Consider the following 21,778-nt stretch of genomic DNA (forward strand, 5'->3'; position numbering starts at 1 on the left):
TATGGGTGCACGAGGTGCAAAGACATACACGAGTGTGTAAAATCCCCCATTGCCTCCGAGTGTTGGATGACATTCTGTGCTAGTGGCTTTCCCGAAATGATTTGGCATTTCCACTCCAGTAGGCCAGAATTAGTGTGATTTGTGGGGGACTGGTTAGAATTTTCTCAACATTTCTTTCAGAGCCTGGGAAAAAGAACAGTTTTAGTTCATCGGCTGAAATGTGGAAAGAATTGGAATTGGCAAGGCCTGTTTTTTATTTTATTGGAACGTACTTACTCATTCTTCTCACTGTGAAAAATTCATTGGATTTTTTTCCAAGTTTATCAAACCACAGTGACAAATGATAAAAGGATTAGAGGGCATGACATATGAAGAAAGATTAAGAGAACTTAATGTATACAGCTTGAAAAAACGTAAGTAAGTGAAGGAGGATCTGATAATCTATAAATACTTTAAAGCTAAAAGGTGAGGAATTATTTAACGAGCAACAGCATGCAAAGGAACATTAGCTGTTAGGAAGAAAATGTTCACAAGGCGATGTGAAACTTTAAAATTGCATACAAAGTTAATAAGACTCTTCTTGAATATTCTGTATTTTAAAAGTGTTACAGTGAAATTGTTGATCATTGAGAAGTAAATCAATACCACAGCAGGCAAGTGCACCTTAACTCTTCTCAGTCACAGACCCTAGAATTGAAGCTCAGCAGACTAATTGATGGGAATAGTTATTTAAATTTAACTTGATCCTCTGTGGTGGTTATATTTTAATGAGCAACCAGAAATCCGTCAAAGTTATAAAGTGAACTTTAGGCAATCTAGTTGAATTACAGGTTTCTTGCAACACACAATAATTGTCTAAATGTTCTCATTTATAATTTACTCTTTGCGTCGTAAAATTCGTCAACTGAATGGACCAATATCTGGAACTCATCAGAAGTTGCTAAATGAAAGCTGCCTCTTTTTCAAAGGAATAATGTGTATCTCTAAAAGTCAATAATTTCTATTTAGTGGGTGTAATTTCTATACAGTGCTAGACACCTGTAAATATTGACCCTCTGCATATTATTTGTGTGATGCCTAAAGGTGTAACTTATTCGCTGGAACAATCCCATTTACTTTCTTCTATTTCAATATTCCTCTTTTTCACTTGGAAGTGCTGAGGTGGGAATAGAGGAGTAAAAATGTATTAAGTAGGCGTATAATCCTCTGTTTCCTGTGCTGTGCAAGAGATTCATTGCTGCAATGATAAAATATTCTAGGTTATGTTTACCCTAGATTTAACTCCCGTGACTTTGGTTCTCTCTATATATACAATTGGGTTACTTAAATATGGATTTAATGACTTTACAGTTTTGCCTCCCCCCAAACAACTTCATTGTAATTCTCTTTCTTGGTTCCTTCTAACTAAGTAGGTAGGTTTGGGGAAACTCCTGAGAGTCAGTGTTGAGCTGTTGATGATTTAGCCCTGCCATTTTGTAATCAGTGTTGCCTCTGTCTCCATTTCGTGAGACTCTTGAGCTGGTAGCACTGGCTTAAACTACTCACAGTAGACGCCAGCAGGCTTTCTCATCAAGGTAACCCTTTACATCCCAACATTTCAGTAATAATAATTCATAATTCATATTAATTGTTGTACTAGTGTTACAGGTCTATGGAATTCTGACACAGAGTTGCCAGAAGAGACAATTTCCAGCCACTGCATATGTCCCATGCTTTCATTCTGCCCTCTGTGTATCCCCTGTGCAGCAGTGGTGGACCATGCTTGCACTCTGATGACTTGCATCTTTAAGTACATTAGGTTATTCTAAGTGACTTTTCCAAGTCTGAGGGTGGCCAGTGCTCTTTGGGGAGTGTAAGAAAAATGTAATTTCATGACATTATCTCATGGCAGTGTCAACATTTAAACAGACAACTATACTTTAAAAAGAAGTCTGTATATTTTTTTTCCCTCCCTAATACAAGAGCTCCCAGAGTTGAAATCTGCTAGTTGGGTTGTGGTATAGGAGGTCACTGTTTCTGTTTCCTATCATCGTGCTGTATCAAAATACGCACACACAGAGCCCTTCTGGGTTCTGCTGCCTGTTAGACATAACAGACCGTGCTTCTGGGAATTGTAACACACCCTCTAAGAGATGAACTGTTTACAAATTAAAAATACACAGACACTTAGTTCAAAAACCCAAGAGCAGATTAACTCCCTGCACCTAAACTATCTGTCTTAAATGATAGGGCTTAATTGCCAGCTCCCCCATCCTTTCTCCCGTTGCCCTCCCCACATACCAGCATGGAGGACTGTAAAAGATAGGAGAGCTCTGTCCCTTTGGCACAGCTCTTTGGTGGATAAATGCTTTCTCGGATTTGTGCCATCTTGGACACAGAGTTCAGGCTGTGTCCTGTCGGCTCTGGGCTCTGTCAGGCTGCCTGAGTAAGGATTGTTTTAAAATTACGTCACTGAAACATCTTTTGCCTGCCAGTAAGAAAGTATAGACAAGTTACATGCAGCTTACATGCAGTAAGTCGTCTAATTGTTGACCATTTCTATTTATTTTATTTTATTTTCTGGTTTTGATAATGACTGTAGAGCTTCAAGAGCAGACAGTTCTGCTGTGAATGAGTGTGTCATAGCACTTGACTGGAAAAAGTCTTGGAGTCTTCTCAGCAGTGTGAATAAAAGTTTGCATCTCCTCCACAACAGACAAAACTTAAATTACTACTATTTCCAGGTCTGGTAACTAATTCGAAAGAAAATCAGAGACAAAACTAAATCAACCACAGTTCCTGTGTGGGCTTTTTTTGGTTTTTTTTTTGGAGGGTTTGTATCCTGTGGTGAACCAATGTAGCCCTGCTTGGCTAATGGGATATAACAGGGAAGGATCAAATGATACCATGGCGTTAAGCCAAGTTATTTGGCAACTTCCAAGGAAGGTTTAGTATCTTATGTATTGGAAACAAACAGAAGTGGGTAAAATAACCAAAGAATAAAAATCCAGTGTTTATAATGTAGGAAATTCTCTGTCAAAAATAGGTACCAAAGATATACAAAGTTTTATGAACAGAATTCAAAAGGACTCCAGCCGAACAAATTAAAGTCAAATTCATCCAGTAGCAAACAGCTGACATTTTCCATTTGAGTTAGATTCAGCATGTGGAAACCTTCCGTATGGATCTTATTTGTACGGGTGGATTACGATGAAAATTGCATTAATTTTCTCCACAGTAAAGGTCAGTAATTGAAACATGAACCAAGACTCTATTGTGTAAGATGCTATATCCCCATACTTAGGAAAGGTCATTCAAGACAATATCATCTCATTGTTTTCTTCCCTGGAAGTATAAATAATTTCATTAGTTTTTCTTTTTCTCTTCAATGCAACAATCGCAATATAATATTTCAACATCTCCCATTAAAATTGCTGAAGAGAAATGATGGTAAGGACTTGAAAATACCCTGTGATACAAAGGGTATGTTCAGACTGACAAGGATCATCCACCTTCTCCACAAAATTTTGGGCAAGATCGTGTCCTAAAAAGACCCAGTGCAGGGGTTGCTCTGACTGTGCTTTGTTCTTTCCTTGGGAGCCTCCTGTGTTCAAGAAACTGGAAGATAAATGGTCTCTTGTTATGCCTTATTTGCACTGCATCATTGTCTAGGACTGTTCTTATCCACAGGCATCCCATAAATTGGCATGATTCTTGTATCAGCATCATGACCCACTCATTCACAGGTGATGGGGTAGCAGAGTTGAAAGGAAGAGCTTGCAGAGGACTTTTAGACATCCTGGGCACTGTGGTATGTGCCACATAAGAAAGAAACCTTAACAACCCTGTGGCAGTCTAAAATTCTCCCTCTTAGGGAGCATTACCTACCTAGAGGTAGGTGAACCAACACTGTAACTTCTCTGACTCTCTGGAGAAATATTAAGTTAGCAGTAGACAAGTCACTGGACTGAGCACATAAACCTCAGGGAGTCCTTGTCCCTTAAAAATTCCAACTATTTAAAATATTAACTTTTATTTTGAATAGGCCAGATGTATGAATAGATCTGTCTTTCCCCTCTACCCCAAATTGCTAAAGGTCATTACCTAGATTATAGATGATGATCCAGTAGTTTAAGTCAAATCACCATGTGATTGTTCTTAAGTCTCATGTATTTCCAGGAGAAAGCACTTATTTTGACAGAACTTGTTTTCTTTCCCCTTCCCTTTTTTAAATCAAAGGTGACTGATGACTTTTTATCTCCATTCAGGATTGATTCCCTTTGCTTCCCACGCACATGTTCCTCACCTGAATGGCGTTTTATTCTGTTGTGACTGCCAGTATTGCTTTAAAACTTGTAGCAATGCCACTGGACTGTGAGTTACTTTACATGTGTCTGAAAACGTGAGCAAGTACAGATAATGCTTCTTAAAGCCCCTGCATTTCACGCCTGTGCAAAGAGAAAGCAACAGAGTTATGATCTAAGGCTTTTCACATAACATTTTTCTTGGGTTTGGCTTAGGAGACTTTTTGCTGGTCTCCTGTGCACAGATGAAATTCATCTAATGTAAACAAAGAAAGTGTAAGCATGGCTAAGCGAGACATGAAGTGGTCATCTTCTGCCCTATAGGCAGTGTTGCCCAGCCTTAGCTGTAGGATCATGTGCTATTGCTTTTAAAATGTGTCCTTTTAAGACCAATGCTGCTTTCCTTCATACCAGTCTGAAGTGATTCTATTGGCTCTGGTGGAATTATTCCAGATTTCACACCTTTTTAACTGAGAGCATAAATTGACCTGTATGTGTTGCATTTCCTCTATTTGGTAATTATTTCAAGTACACTCAGATTCGCTAAATTTCCACAGGCAGGCACATTTGCAGCATGGTGTTAATAAACAAAAAGATCCTGTGATGCACAGTTTCAGGACTGCACGAGGCAATTGCTCAGAGTTTGGCAGCCATCCTCTCCGAGTACCCGTCCTCCTGGAAGTGCCGAGCAGCTCCCCTCGACACGCAGCAGACATTGCAGCACAGGGCAAGACAGTGACTCAGCAAGGCAGATTGCTGGGTTCATTTCAGCTGCCTTTGGCTCCCACCGAAGGCAGGATCCAGTTCAAGGTTGCTGTGGTGACTGTTTTCAAAGCTCTGCCTGGAATTCATTTTAGCTACCAAGAGACTGTCTGTCACTCCATGGCTACCACCTCCCACAAGAGCTTCATTCTGCTGCTAGACTGGAGCTGTTAGTGGAGTGTTCCCTGCAGACAATAGAGGCCAGTGGTCTGCTGTTTATACCCAATAAAATCTTTCTGGTTTCAGAAGTTCTTCATGGATGAGTATTTTGGCCTTAAGCTGTTGTTTGGCACAGGTTTTGCTGGACACCGGTAAGGTCAGAGTTTTGTAGTCTAGCACAGAGCAAGTTGCAAATTAAATCCAACTTTGGCTAACTCTGCTTTTCTCTAAATAACTACAGCATGTTTTGTTTTGTTGTTTTTTGTTTTTTTGGTTTTTTTTTTTTTTTTTTGTTTTTTGTTGGTTTTTTTTTAAAGCAGAATAATAGTGGAGCAAAAAGCAATGTGTGTCTGAGCTGTTTTCCTTTCTTTTCACTTTCCATCAATCCTGTTCGTTGCTAATACAATGAGGAATTAATAACTGGTATGTCAGATAAATCCTGGTAAAACATTGCCGTAATGTGCTTGCAGCAGTAGCATAATGAGACAGCTACTGTAAGAAAGCTAATCCCAAAAGTTAGGCCAGCCCAGGGCTTGGTAGAGTAATTCTTTCAATCTCTGAAGATTTTCGTGATTTTCATTCCTGACTCAGTTGGCTGTATCCTGTTTTCTTCTTCCTTTTGCATTAATCCCTATTTATGTTTTCTCCTCCCCTTTTCCTCATCTTTGCCCCCAAATGTTCCTCAGCTTTATATATTGAGTTTCCCTTGGCACGCCAAAAATCTGCTGATGAATACCACTTGTTTGAAAGTTGCATGCAAGATTTTTCTGCGAGTGTTTTATATGAAATCCAAGTGAGCAAGAATTTAGAACTTACTTGTGGCTTCAAGCCTAACTTTTAGTTGTGTGCATATGATATTTGCAGTATACATCAGAAATACCCTTAGAGAGTAAAAATTGTCTATGTGTTTGGAGCACTGCTTACTGGTTTGGATGTATCCAGAGGAAAAATATCTGCAGGATAGATTTAAAAAATAGGAAACAGCTTTCTGTAAAGATGAAAGCTATTAATCATTGAAACAAATGATCAAAAGAAGTTAGGGGATCTCCACCATCGAAGCTTTCAACTCTGTAATGGATGCTTGGCTGCAGAAGAAGCAGTAACGGGCGGTATTTGGTCTTTGTTCCAGAGCAGACGATTGAAGAATTTTGCCTTCAGTCTCTTCCTCCACAAGTTGTATGATTTTCCCTTGCAAGCCCAGCTCTGACCATTGTAGCTCCCCCATCGTGAACTTCTGTGTTAGTGCTGGGGGTGTCCTCTTCTGGCCTGCCCCATATTCCCACTCTTTAAAACTCTTCAGCATTGGAAGTACCTCAGTGTTGAGGTCGCGTGAAGGTTTCTTTTGCAACTGTCCCTGAATGTCCAGGAACTGCATAAGTTCCTTCCCTGGAAGGAAGATCACAGAGCTGTGGTAACCCTTTGAGTGTGTTTACATGCCCCTCTTAAAGTGTTACATATTTCAGAAACAGGAAAATCAGGAAGCCACTTCCAGTACGGCAGAGGTTTGGTGTCTTCATTTACATGTTTAAGTTGATGTGCGTTAGCTGGACACAAAAGACTTAATTTATGAAATTGCTGGGTCTTGGTTGGTGGTGTTTTATTTTTCTTCCCCTGACATGCTTAATCTTTTGTAAACCCCCTTTTGTGGTTTTGTTCAGGCAATTAATGTAGAAATGAAGGTTTCTTAAATCAGGATGTGCAAGGAAGATTTGCAGCAGCACACTGATTATATAATTAATTCTCAGTTGTAAATTCATTTTGATGGAGTTAATTCTTTCCCAAAGGCTGAAGACTAGTTTTGGTCCACCCACAGTGCTGTAATCAACTAAGAAATAAAGAAGAGAAAGGCCTTGAAGGAATGGAACTTTCGCGACTGGTTTTAGGGAAAAATTGCCAGAAACGGAAAGGATATTTTGTTTTCAATTCAAGCATAAGCTTCTGAGCTGTGATTTTGAACCATGGATATCCAAATCCTGTTTTCAAGCAGCACAATATATTGAGTTCAAAAGAAAGCAGAAAGGAATGATACTAGAAGAGGCTGGAGAAAAATTATCTGAGTGGTGGGATCTTGCACAGATGGGAAAGTCCATTTAATGGAAGATGTATTTAGGATTACTTTTTTCATCTTCCACAAATATGGTAGTGTCCAAATATAGCTTTCTCTGTGACAGTTGCCCATTTCCTAATAAATAGGGGCCAGTGACTGTCATCCTGATGGACTCCTACTACTTCCGACAGTGCTTTGTGAGGTGCTGACTTCAGAAAGCATAAACAACACTCCAAAATCTAAATAATTTGAAAAATCCCATTTGCTGTACTTCATTTGTCTGCTCTCTCTTGCTTAATCAGTGACCTAATAATCCTGTAGATGTATTTAGTCTGCAGGTTTCTAGAACAAAACAATAATAACAAAGAAACATTGACAAATTCCCAGGATTTTTAAATGATTATGCACATACACTGTAGTGCATACTGCAAGGACAGTTGCATTCTATTTTACTCTTAATAACTGATTTTATTTACAAGGCTTTCTAATCTCAGTTTGTCTCTGCCTTTACACTGGTTGGTCACATTTTATATTAGAAGTTGAAACCATCACTGTCTAGGGGTGATTTTAACTTGCACGCCAGGTAAGCACAGGCATGCAGTTGTCATTATAATCTTTGGAGCTGGTAGTTCATGTTTTATTTTCCTACTCTGCTTCATGGCTGCAGCAGAAGTTGTGTTGTGTTGGTTAAACTGCATTATCACCACATCTCTAAGCTCAATCGAAGATGTGTAAATGAAGTCAGCATGATGCAGATAGAGCTGACAGATGATCTGCCTTGCAGCTCGGGGTAGCAAGAGTAGGCTTGCCCTGCAATATCACTTTATTTAAGTGGTTTCTTTACCCCTCTGTCTGAATTTGGACAGAATGAAATTCCCACTGTCTGGTTTTCCATGAACTGTTCTCCAACTTTTACTTCCAAGTTTGGTGGAAAAAAAACCAACTGTGGCAGAGGGACCACTGTACCACTCCAGTGAGTGAATAGTTAAATATAATTCCAATGTGTCATTTACATTTGAGCCTAACGAGGTTATAACTGGAGCTGTGTGAAAATGACTTTTTTGTGCTATTTTCACATAAACTGACTATTTATTTATTTATTTTGTTCTGGGGTTATTTCACACCCCAAGGGTTTCATTTTTGTTGGTTGTTTTATTAATGTAAAAATACTCATTTTCACACCCAAATGTGTGATTATTTAAAAAGCTGCTTCTATTCATTGTGCACTCACTTGCAACCTAAAGGCAAATATTCAAATGTCTGGAGCTTGATAACTCCATGGTGGTTTTGGCTGCCTTTTTAAAATCAAAAATTACTGGGGAGAGAAATGGGCAGTAAGTAATTCCAAGTGTTATAAGAGCTATACTCCCATGCCTCTCTTTCTCAGCATCCAAGGATGGGTCAGAGGTTATTCCAGCACATGCTGGAGTGTGGTGCTCTGTGTCAGGCACACGCAAACCTTCTCCCATCACGGTAGTGCCAAAAGGCTGGAGCAAGAGCCGTCACCTCTGTGGTGCTGTGTGACTCTAAGTAGCCTCTGACCTTCTCCTGCATGGAGATATAATGTGGATGACAACACAGAGGCAGAATTGCAGCCGTGTTGATCCACACGTCTCTGGCCCTCGCTCATCCCCACCCACCCTTTCCGCTACCCTGACTGGTAAGGACCATGGAGAACATGGATACAAAATGCTTCTTACCATCATCTCCCCTCTCTGGGAACCAGTTGGTTAAAGCACAGCTTAAAATGTCTTATTTTTGCTAAATTGGCCTGATTTTTGAGTGTCTAAAAGTGATGTAAAATCAGTGTCCAGGGCTCTGCGTTTTGTAATAAGTGAATGTTTTGCTGATTTCTTGTTAGAATATCTGCAACCACACCAATTTGCATGCCTGTATGTGTGTTAGATTGCTGGCAAAGAAATGCTGAATGCTGATAATTGTATACTGATTTTCAAGCCTGATTTAAGTCATTTTGATTTTTAATTCATTCTGTGCTTCCTTTTTATTTCTGCAGTTGTGTAGTAATGTCCTGTAATGTTGTTGCCTAAAATAAGCAGTAAGAAACAAAGTTGTGAGATGGCCACTGTGAAGGGAAAAGGACATTTCTTCCTTCGATTCTTTTTTTTTTCCAGTAAAAGAATAAGTCTCTGTATACAGAATGTTCAAAAAATATTGCATTCACTATCTTGCTGCTAATTTATATACACAAAACAGCATGGCTGTGGGGAGCCCAGAAAGCTCAGGAAAGTGATATTCAGAAGTTTCGCGCAAGAATATTCTTGTTCTTGAGGAGCACTGAGCAACCAACACTGCACATTGGGAGTGCTCAACACCTCTTCTGCTTTGGGGTGAAACTGAAGTTCTTCAGGGAAGTCCTGGTTGAGATTCTGCAGTTGATTTGCATTGGAAGGTGAAGAAACCTCTACCCACGTGTTGAGGAAAAGGAAGAAAATAGGCATCTATATTTTCCATATATATTACATACGATTAAAAATAATGTTAATTGTCTGTGATAAACCCTGAGTGTGTGTTCTTTCCTTCCTTCAGTGACATACTTGAGTTCATGGATACAACAGCATTTCTGGGAATCTTACTTTGTTCACATATCTTTGAACATCCTAGCAAATACTGAATATATTAAAAAAAAGTTTTGGTTTTCTGTTTTGTTTTTTGTGTGTTAGGAATCTGAGAAAAAGGGGCTAATTGACCGAATCCACATGGTCCAAGAGATCATCATAGCTGTTCAAAGCATCCTAGAAGAAATAGCATCGTTTGGAGAGAGGATTAAAAAGTAAGTAATAAATTTTTTATTGCTTAACTGTGATTTGCAGTGAAACAGAACCAGGAGGACTAAGGTGGAGCAAATGTCTTGCTCCAAAAATGACTTCAAGGTGCAGCAGGTTATCCTCACCAGTCCCACCATTGCTGCTTCTCTTACAGTCATTTATTCCAAAAACCTTTTCAAAGCATAGAGAAGAGGTGAAACCAAGTGCTTTACTGATACCTTCCACATTTGCCTAAATTTCTAGTCTTATTTGTTTGTGATGGAGTAGGGAGTCATGAATGACACATCTTGACGATGTGGGCACAGAAGCATCAGGCATTTCTTTTCACTCTCATCACAGAAAGTAGGTAGGAACTGATGGTTGCTTTTCCCACGCCCTCCGTGTCCAGACCTGGCTGCAGGGGTTACCAGTCACTTATGTCTCTGGCCAATGCGTTGATGTTCTTTTCTCTTTGCCATTTTGAGCTGTCTGCTTCCTGCTGGTGCCACAAGGAAGCCCAAAGGGGGTTTTCAGGGTCTCGTTGCAAGGGGAGGCACACAGTGTATTACTGACCTTAAAACGGAGGGAGGTGAAGAGCCTAAAAAAAGAGGAAAAAATCCCACACACAAACACACACAAACTTTTATAACTCAATCTACTGGAGCTTAATTGACCCACATTGTTTTCTGTTTTGAACACAAAGTGATGGTTTGTGATCGAGCCACACTTTAATGAGGAGCTGGGTTCAAGCTAAAAATACAGCAAACGCATGTGCTGTGGTTCCATGCCGGACACCCCAGCTGGGGTGGAAATGGCCCAAAGATGTATTCCAGTCTATGAACAGGGCACTGTTCTGCCCAGCTGCATGGCAGGAAGGCTCAAAGCACTTAAACACTATTAATTCTTGTATTCATTTTGGTAACAATGGTCTTAAAGAACACATTGGGTATTAATGTGGATGCCCGATGTAATTTCAGAAGAATTCTGTTGTAACTCAACAGTGATGTACCATTAAAAAATTGCTATCAAAGTTTTTTTGTAAGTGACAGACTGAATTGTGCTGCAGTTTCCGTCTGTCACTTCAGTTACACAATCATAGGGAGTTTTCTCTGAATTGAGCTATTTTGCTTTTTTTTTTTTTTTTTGCTTAAGCTACTTGATTGATGATGATGGGTCCTCTCCCACCTATCTTTACTTAATATTTAATACGTCTGTTGAAGCTTAAAAGTAATTCTTGTAGCGTCCCATTAATTTTATCTGTCAAGGGAAGTTTGTCTTATTTTATAGCCTGATCAGTGGTCCACGTTCATTCTCTCTTCTTCCTACTCCCCGTCATTGTGATATGATGAAGTTAGCAGGCAGATTGTGAGAAACAGAGATGCCCAGATCTGTAAATCCATCTAACCGGACTAAAATCCATGTAACTGTGGAATAACTGGCATTATTGTAGTCCAGGCATCTCAATATTTGTTGCATGCCATAGGGTTATGTCTTATAAGGGCATGGAGGGACAAAGTAACTTCAAAGGTATGTTAGCAGTAGCTGCTCACCTTAAGTCCATCATTGACTTAGAGATGAGAGGTCAGAGTGAAATAAAGTCCTGTTTTTCTACAATGTTGTAAAAGTCTGAAATACTTTAGTAACTGAGCCTCTCAAGAGTGCTTCCCTTGGGAGAAATCTGATGCAGATTGTTGGAATGCAGAAGCTTGGACTGCTGCTAGAATATTACAACTTACCCAGGCCAGCCTCCTATATACAGTGTAGTAAGGAGTTGTTGAAAATTTAAAGAAATAGAAGCAAATTTATGTATATAAAGAGAGATTTATATAAAACATTATTCCCTAACGCTATACAGAGGAATTACTCTAAGTGCTCTTTCAAAGTTTAGCATCATAATTAATCCATTCCAAGTTACCATCAGGGTTGACTCTGGCTACCTGCCACGTTTGAGTCGTGCACTGACACACATCTCGTGTCATCTCCACTGTGGCCCGGTGGAGCCAGCTCTGATGGCTCCGTCTGCAGATCAGATAATCCACCCATGAATAATGAAGAGCTGACTGGTGAGCAGAGATGTGAAACAAGTGCGACACGTAGAAGAAAAAACAAAAACAACTCACTTACATGCCTAACAACTTCACTGAGCTCCCCTGGGCTCCTTTTCTCTTTCCTTATCGTGATATCTGCCTCTCAGATATCTCCCTTAATCCGTTATAACATCCAGATGTAGGAATCTGCTTATCCACCTTCCAAAGTGTCTGCAATTTATGGCATCTCTGACTGTGCCAACCACTGCAAAGAGGTCATTAAATTATTATTGGGTAGCAGAGTACAAACAGTGTCCAAGAACAGAAATGTTGAGAAGGATTGTTTGTTTTTTCCTTGCAGCACATTCAACTGGACGGTGCCTTTCCTCTCTGTCCTGGCCTGCTTGGTCCTGGCAGCAGCAACAGTTATTTTGTATTTTATACCACTGAGGTACATAATTTTAATCTGGGGTAAGTACTCCACTGTGTCTCATTTATATGAGATTAAATACAATATATGTCTACAGAATGAAATCAAACAAGCTTTAAACAACCTGTTACACAGACAAACAAGTGCTGTTGCTTAGAGGTGAATAAAGATGTTATGAACTTCTTAAAATTACCATTTCTCCCCCCTTGGTTATCCGATAATTTGCTTTTCTTAGGGTTCTTTATAAGTTTCCAACAGCACTGCAAGAAGAGCATTAGCCTAGATAAGCTACTTTCAGTGTTATTATTCTTCTGCAAGAAAGTAATTAGCTTCCTGGTGCTGTAGCCCCCCAGCTGGGAAATGGTAGGAAGTGGACAAGAAGTGTTTTCAGAGCTGGACCACGTAGACCTGAACCCCAGGAACCTTTTGGGTCTGAATATCCCTGCAATCAGAACAGGCAGTGTGCCCAGAACCCAGTGGGAGACCCTGAGCATCTCCTTTTGTCATGGGTCAGAAAGCATTTGTATGAAGATACACTATGAAGTAAAAGTAAAAGAGGAGCTTTTAAAAATTAAAACTTTCCCTATGGTGTTATGAAGAAGTATAAGATCATCTTTTGCTAAAAGAGGTGGCATTCAAGGGCATGTAGTCACAGGACAAGGGGGAATGGCTTTAAACTGAAAGAGGGTGGGTTTAGATTAGATATTAGGAAAATACTATGATGGTGATGAGTCACTAGTATAAGGGGTGGATGCACAGTCCCTGGAAGTGTTCAAGGCCGGATTGGATGGGGCTTGGATGAACCCGGTCTAGTGGAAGGTATCCCTGCCCATGGCAGGGATGTTGGATTGAGTAGGTCTTTAAGATCCCTTCCAACCCAAACCATTCTGTGATTCCAGCTGCTTGAAGACTTTCTACATCTCCAAATGACCTCCTGTCTTATTTAGGGTAGTGACTTTTATCTCAGCCTTGAGGTAAAATGGTTGAGAATATTGTGCAGGTAATCCTCATTGACCTGTGGAAGCTTGGCCCTAGTGTGGCTCTGGGTTGTAGGGACCTCCTGTCACCCCTCCAGGGCTGAGCCATCTGCAGCTGTCTTGGCTCTCCTGGATGTAGAAAAGGGAGGGAATGGGAAGGTGGCAGTAAAAAATGCCACTCCTGGGCAGCAACAGCAGCCAACAAAAAAGAAATAAAGCATTAAATCAAACAAAAGAAAGGGCAAAAGGAAAGGAGAGAAATTGCTGGGAGTAAAAAGTTCAGTAACAAAATATTGCTGTTCTTGTGTGGAAGACATGGTGGGTACATGAAAACTATACATCCGTTCAACATCATCTAGAGTGACAGGGCCTTCAAATATGATACATGTTAAACAACTACCCTGTGGCAAGGCCTCAAAAGACCTTATGGTATTTTCTGTTTTTTAAAAATCAGGTACACAGAAAATTGTGTTGTCATTTTGCTACAAGTATGTGGCTTAAAAGCTGAATCTCGGATGTGAAGCAGGTACATTTCAGGGAGAGGAGAAGGCTGGAGCAGCCTCCACATTCAAAAACACTTTCAGGGAAACCACGATGAGATTTTGGACAGGGGCATGATGGAATTGCATGCTGTATTATGATCCTCAGAGACAACCAACATTTGAATTTTTTGCTATTCTTTAAAATGGATTAGCTGATTTTCTTCACCTAGAAGAAGACCTCATGCAAGGCAAGAGAAGAGCTCATGAACTCCACAATAATATGAACATTAGACTCCCATAGATCTACTGTCCAGACTAGGGATCACCTCCGACAGCTGAAGCTTAACTAAGTCCATGGAGATGGGGAGCACAGTTGCTGCAGTTAGCAAACCAAATTATTCACACAATGATCAAAATAAAGTAAACCTCGTGATAAATTTTTGGAGTTTCCCACAGCATCATAATATGGCCAACTTGTCAAATGTGGCTCTGCAAAGAGAGGATAAGCTCTGAGACATGATGGGGAAAGGAAGCTTTCATTTTGAGTAGAAATGGAAGGAAAAAAAGGCTTTTTCCTGCCTAGTTATTTTCAGAGCCCTCCAGTTGCCTGGGCAAGAGGAGAGGGGATATCTTTGTTCATCTAGGACAGCAGATTTAACAGCAGTCTTGTTTGTAAATGTGTGTATTCTCTCCCAGAATATCCCCCAGAAAGAATTCATGCCGCAATCTCTTTTCACCACCTTGTTGGCAACAGATGATGCCCAAAGTAGAGAAATACCTTTATCAATAATGCCCTCTCCTTCCTCCAGGAGGCACTTGCAGATGATTCCACACGACAGGGAACATGTTGTGTGGCTTTAAGGCACTGTTTTCACACTAATTTTTACTTGTGAATCCCTCTTCCCTTTTTCACCTTGCCTGAACAACTTAGAGGGGGAGAGTAGAGAAGGGTTGCATTATTTTGTTTGCCTGAATTTTTTTTCCTTTTTTTCCTAGGCATAAATAAATTTACTAAGAAGCTTAGAAATCCCTACGCCATCGACAATAATGAGCTACTAGATTTCCTCTCCAGGGTACCATCTGATGTTCAAAAGGTAAGTAATGAATGGCCACTGCCAACGGAGGCCACGAGTGACACTGAGAGCGGCCGAGCTCTCCGCTTGGGAATACAATGGCAATGCACTTTTGAATAACAGAGATAAGGAATGGGGGAAAATCCACAAAGGGAGGGGGGAGAGAGAGCGTTAGAAGAGAGGAGAGCCAAAATCCTTTGTCAGAAGGATAAAATGATTGCAGAAAAATTATCCTGAAAAGACCTACTTAAAAAATGATCTGGAAAATCACTCAGCGTGGTTACTGAACTATGGTTTTCGTCACCTTTCTGCTCCGGTATTGGTATGGAGGGAGGAGAAAAATAGTCTCTTTGATAGAGATAACCATCCAAAAGGATTTGCTGAATTCTCCCTTTTCTCAAGGTAGGGGGAGGAATGGGGGGAATTATTTCCGTGACTTTGTGCTTGAGCTCCAAGCCTCCTTTGGACAATGCCCTGCTCATCTTTTTCTTTAAAGAAAACCTTGAAATGTGTATAAAATTCTCTGCAGTTGATCAGATCAATCTTCTGCCATTATGGAATTATAAGTTTTAATCTAACCAGAATCTATCCTCCCTGAATTTCAGTCAAGTCTTGTTTCTTCTCCTATTCTTTGAAACAACAACAGTGTCTTCAGTAATCTCGCCTATCTTCCTAGAAATTATTTGAACAATAAGTCCTTTAGAATGTCAAGATCTGTTTATTTCTCTTGGAGGAGGGAAAATAGTCTTGCTGGGTAATGAAACCACACGATATAAAGGATTCTTTCTTTTGTTTTAATCAACTGGAGTCTGTGTCCTCAGGCCCTGATCCTGATGCCCTGGATCCCACTGACATTGTACCTTTCTCTGTGAATCGTGGCACTTTCCCTGTGAGATGCTCCTCGGTGGGAATAAGGGAATCATAATCTCATGTATGGTGACTTTATGCTGTTGGAGACAGAAATATAATTGCTCACATGCAGTGTCAAGGCATCTGGTAGAAACAAGGTTGGGAAAAGCTTCTGGTGACATTTATCTCAAGAGGCCACCAGATTGGTTGGTGGCAGCACTAATAACTGGAAAGAAATCTCACCATAGGCTGGTGGGAGGAAAAATGCTAAACAGGAACAGTCATAGAGACATTAGGCTTCAGTGTAGTTTTGTTTTTTGTCATTGCTCTTGTAGAGGCCACTGGATTTGCAGTGATGGTTTGCATATGCCCTTTAAGTGTTTATGTTTAAAGATAAGCTGCTTTTCTATTTATGCTTTATATAACATTTACATTTGTAACATCTCCTTGAGTGGTTTCTATCATTTTGGGATCCTTTGAGTTCTCCAAGGAAAATGATAACCACTTTCTATGGGAGGAATGATAAAAGTTCCTCAGATAGGACAAACCTTGGAGTTTTCTACTAGTGCTAAAAATAGTGAGGCCAAGTGACAGCCACACTAGTGAAAAGTCATCCAGGGAAGCTCCAAAGCCCCTGCTTTGTTTTACATGCTATCAATGCATCAGCATTTCACTGGGGTACTGCAATGAGTTAGAAAGTACTTCTGTCTGTACATTTGCCATTTACAACCCACGTGTTGGACAAAAGACAGAAGAGGGGTAAAAAAGATGTTATGTTCAGCCAAAGTTTCCCCATGATTTCAATGGGAATACTTTTCTCTACCACAACAGACAATTTGGAAATTACACAATCCTTTGCAGTTTATCACATGTGTTTTAACCATTATATTGTATATGAATTTGTTTTGGAAGGTGGAGGTAGCTTTTCCCAGGTTCTATTTGGGAGAATACTTTCCTTTTTTGGAAATGATTAAGTACATCAACCTCCCAAGGTCTGTGTATGGTTTTGAAAACTGTCATCTTACTGTCTATTGGGATCCACTTGAATTGAAACTCCTGAGAGAAGTTTATTAAACTTATAGGTTAATGCCAGAGAGATAAGAAAAACAACTCCCAAACCAAAACAAACCCAAAAGATCTACCCTACGTTGCTGAAATCAGGTAGAACCCCATGTATCTCATTAGAAAAATCTGCTTTTAATATTTTTGTTTCAAGAAATGATGCATGACTTCTCAAATCCTTCCTGCAATTAATCCCCCATGTTCCTGTGTTTAGAAAATGATTCATTACTTTTGAACCTTCCTTAGTTTCCCTTGGTTTGTCCTCAGGGAGCCATTAACACACACTGTAGTGAGCTAGAGTTACCTAACTGCAAACGTCATGTCTATTTGTTTTTACAGGTGCAGCATGCTGAATTGAAACCATACAGCAGCTCCAGTCCCATTAGGAGGAAGCGGAGTGCGCTATAGGATGCAGCGGGATTTCGGAATGCAGCATCTCCCTCCATCCACACGCATCTGCACACAAGCTGCAGCCCTCCCCTCCTTCTAGCTTCAGAACAATAATACTAGAATCACTGCCACAGGCTTTTTCTTTTTTTTTTTTTTTTTTTTTTTTTTTTTTGGAAGATGTGTTTTTTGATAAACACCTATCCTGGGTTTCTTTTTTGGGATGTCTTTTTGGCATGGAGTCATAACCCGAAAAAGAGCAAGGTGGAATGTATAAATTAGCTTGTGGGGTGGGGAGGAGGAGAATGGGAGAGGATGGTGCAACTGCACCTTTTATTTTTCTTTTTTCTTTTTCCCTTTGATTGCAGAGACAAGGCTGGATGTGGCAGCACTCCCTGTTTTATGTAGGAAGAGATAATTCCGCTTAGTGTAGCAGATCAGCTGAGCTGATGTGAGGAGATGCTCTGAACCAGTTTTTAACATATCCAACAGATTTACATTAAGATATGAAAGCTATTCTTTTCTGAGTTAAATCACTGTGCCTAGAAAGGTTTAAGCTCTGAATTAACGAGTCTTTGATACCCATCTTCTGTTCAAGCAGTGTACATTTTAGAAAGTTTTTTATCATAATTAGCAGAAAGAGCTAGGAGCTCCAACAGTATCTCAATATTTCATCCAGCACTTGTGGGTTTTTCTTTTTCCTTTTTTTTTCCCCCCTCTTTTTTTTTTTTCTTTTTTTTTTTTTTTAAAGCCCACCCTGTGGTTAACTCTTTGGATACTGGAATCATGAGAGATCCATTGCTGGCAATGGATGCATGAAAACCTTATGCCGTGAAAGGATTAAGAGACTGTGGAAAAGGCTAACTCACTGACCTGAAAAGACTCTGTTGACTTGCCTTTTATAATTCCATCTCATCAGATAATTTCAGCATTGCTGTTGTTTTCCTGTCTAAATCCAGAGGGGTCAACACTACAGATCCAAGAGAAAAAAACACTTTATAGCCTTAAAGAAATAAGTACTTGTGCAGAAAGAGAGCCCTGTGCCCAAAGATGTGGTTGTGCAATAGTCTGCAGGCTTTGGTCAACCACTGATGTCTTCTTGTAGTCTTTCCTGGTGGTTCACAAGGAGAGGACCAGAAAGTGAAGTCATATGGAAACTGAGCAAAGACAGAAGAAAGGACCCCTTATTCTGTTCTGAGGAGAATGTGATTTCTTGCTTGCTTACCAGTCTTTTAACTATTGTGCTTTTGCTTTATATATTTCACATAACCAGCATTATTCAGATTGTTTGACTGGGGTAACTAAAACACAGAATCATATGTAAACCTGCTTAATTTTGGTGATAGTGTAGCCCTTGGTCCTTTAGGTGCTGTAGGACATTGTGGGAGTGACTTGCCACTGCAAGAAGTCACTGGTAGCACAAGAGCTGGAGTTTTCTTCTTATTCCCAGCCAGGGGCTACCACCAGCATCCCCTGTGGTAGTTCACAGAACAAAGAAATAAAGAAACCTTAGAGACAGTTTTCTTTTTACCAAAAAAAAAATTAATTTGGAAGTCACCTAATAAATGGATGGGTGATCCAAATGGAGTTGTGTGTGGTTCTGTGGACCTGTTGCATGAATTTGAAGAAGGAAAACTAACAGCAGAGTATCTTCCACTGGATTATATGCCAGATTCAGTAATTTTTCTTAAGTTTATTTTTCAAAGTCCCACTGTGCCTTTGAATAAGGACAGGCACATTTTCATATACTTGATTGCATAAAGAATGTATTTTGCTCATGCAAAGTGTGTGTAGCTGCAAATGGAAGGATAGAAGAAAGATTATCCTGGTTTAAAAAGCCACAAAAATGCCTCTTTGTTTGCACGTGTGCTTGTGTACCCATGTGTATACAGAGTTGTGTATAAAGAGTACATGTATAATGTATTTATAGGAGAGTGTGTGTGGGAAAATGGGTGAATATACAGATTGAAAAACCTTGAAAATGTTTATGAAAAATGCCAAAGATTCTAAAGCTTATCATCTGCGTCTGTTCTTCTTCATTTTGTATCTTTCCCGGCATGTCTCTCTGGCTGAGCCAGATCTCTGCATGATTTGATTTACTTCAACTTAATGAAGCTGGTTGGAAAGAGCCTTGTAGAAATTACAAAATCTCCAGTAAATCTCCTTCTTGTACATACAATAGATGTCCACGGAACCCTTTTGTTAAACCAGTTTCTCAATCTTCTCTGTAAACAATGCCTCATTGTCTCGCTTAAAACTATCATCTGGTTTATCAAACTGAAGTCTTGTCATTTTGTAAGGACCAAAGTCAGACATATTTAAGCAGGCATGTGAGATCTGATGGTTTATTTGAGTGAAAACATTCAACTGCAGGAAAAATTGCTTATTTATTCAGAAAGTGGGATTCATACTTTAATAGGTTTTTTGAGTTTTTTCCTAAGATTTTTCCACGTGGAGCTTATTTCTGTTCAGGAGACAGGGTCACCTTTTTTTTTTAATGTTATTTTTTAATTTTTCCTTTTTTTTGGATGTAGATATGTTGGGTTTCAGAATAATTTGTGTTAATTGTTGCACTGGGGACATACCAAATGAAGGGGTTTGGATGGTCCAGTACCTATATATGTTGTAATGAGCTCTTTGTTTTGATAACTGCTGTTTGAAATGCAATAAACATCTGAGGTTAAGCTGATGCTTTTAATTTATCTGGTTTAGGATATATGTTTCCCATTCTTTGCAAAATACTGTGCTATAATATTTACTATTTGACTAGGTAAGCAAGTACATCCCTTGGCAGAGCAGTGTAACAGCTAACACTGGAATTTACTTGAAGTGGAGTAAGGAGCATAAGTATATCTGTGCTGCAGCAGAAGATGAGGTAAAGCCTTACCCCACCTACATAAAACTCTTCAGTGGGATTTCCTAGACCCTGCCTAAAGGAGAAGAGGGTTATGTGCACTTACTGCACTCTGCAGTCATCAAACTCTATATTCAGATTTTTCATTTGGATCTTAAAGCAAGAATATTAGTTGATATCTCTGTGCACATTTGCCTGTGCAGATTATCAGCGTTTACATTGTTAATCTATTCAATGTACAGCATAGAAATTATAAACTTATATTTTTAATTTAAGGATTAAAAAGACGTTTCAGTGCATTTGCAGTCTAAAGTCTCTGAGACCAGAAGCCATTTGGAAATTTAAATCTAACTATGTGTCTTTTGGATTTTAGAATCATGGAGGTATGGGAATATGAAGCATGTCCACTAACTGTACAGTGTGTAAATGCCTGGGTTTGACATATATGTGCAAATGCAGTGTGTACTCATGTTTGCCCAAACAAAAGCTTCTGCTGAAAGTTGGTTTCTTGAATAATCATGAATAGGACTGAGGACTCGGCTGCCCTATGGAACACTGTCAGTGAAACTCAGTCACTGAAATGCACCTTGTGGGAAGCAAGCAAACAACTGAATAAAGCACAGCTGGTGGAAATGTCACACACCTTTCCTTTTCATCTGCTTGCAAAGCTCCAGTTTTAACCTTCAGCCCTGGCTCTGCTTCCCCCCCCAGTTCCCTCCTGAGGCCCGACAAAGCTGTGGAGAGCCCAGGCTTTGCCCTGCAGCCCAGGGATCCCAGTGGAGAGCCCTGCCCAGCAGACCAGCACTGACACCCGTGTGCATGGGAAGGGGAAACTGCTGCTCCCACAGAAATTAGACTGGCTGCTGCTAATTCCCTGCCTGGGGTAAGAGTGCTAACAACTCCCTGAATTGGGCTGTCCCACTTGAACACAGAAGACTTGCCATTTAATTTCCTGTACTCTACATGGGGCTCGGTTTTATTTTATATTTTTAATTTGGAGGGCCTGATCCTGCAGGCGTTACCGCAAGGGGAACTGGAGTTATTTTCTCATCAGACCAGTAGGTTCACATCAAGAAGGAAATTTGGCGTCTCTGAACCTTAAGAAAAAAATTGACAAAATACATTCTAACCAAACCTTAACCTTTAGATTTTCCATCCTTTTACTAAGCTGATAGACTGTTTTGGAAATGTTAGCTTTGGCTTTAGAGACTATGGCATGTGTTAGTAGTGAATCCTGTTCTTACTTAATGTTGTACTTGCAGTTTATCTGTAAAGCTACATAAGTCACGGCCCTGGTGCATCTCCCCCTTCAAATCACATGGAGGCATGATAAGAATATGTGCTCCTCAGCATCCTGAAAGTTACCAACTCAAAAGGAAGATGAGGTACTACAAATGATGGTTAATCTGTTGGACTGTTTTAATCATTCTAAATTTGGCTAAGCCAGGCGAAATACAATTTTGGGACAAAGTATCTGCCTGACAGTAGGGAAGACCCTCAGCAGCGATAGTAATTATATTGTTCAAGGAACTTGTGAGCAAAGGATATGTTTATGATTAATGTAAATATTCACAAGCATTTAGAAATAGTGTTAGAATGAAAAAACAGCCTCTTGAGATTA

The 21,778-nt window shown here is 39.9% G+C and overlaps 1 protein-coding gene across 2 annotated transcripts in view; it reads left to right on the forward strand.

The window, feature by feature from the left end:
- MCTP2 (multiple C2 and transmembrane domain containing 2) overlaps positions 1-19,992 on the forward strand; it is a 119,942-nt gene extending 99,950 nt beyond the window's left edge. For both annotated transcript variants that reach the window (XM_064669067.1, XM_064669068.1), the window contains exons 21-24: positions 9,933-10,042; positions 12,405-12,514; positions 14,929-15,026; positions 17,256-19,992. In XM_064669067.1, the coding sequence (XP_064525137.1) occupies positions 9,933-10,042; positions 12,405-12,514; positions 14,929-15,026; positions 17,256-17,324 (387 nt within the window). In that variant the 3' untranslated portion in view covers positions 17,325-19,992. The remainder of the gene's footprint in view (positions 1-9,932; positions 10,043-12,404; positions 12,515-14,928; positions 15,027-17,255) is intronic.
- The last annotated feature ends 1,786 nt before the right edge of the window (positions 19,993-21,778 follow it).

Source organism: Pseudopipra pipra, chromosome 12, assembly GCF_036250125.1.
Source record: "Pseudopipra pipra isolate bDixPip1 chromosome 12, bDixPip1.hap1, whole genome shotgun sequence".
Taxonomy (NCBI): Eukaryota; Metazoa; Chordata; class Aves; order Passeriformes; family Pipridae; genus Pseudopipra; species Pseudopipra pipra.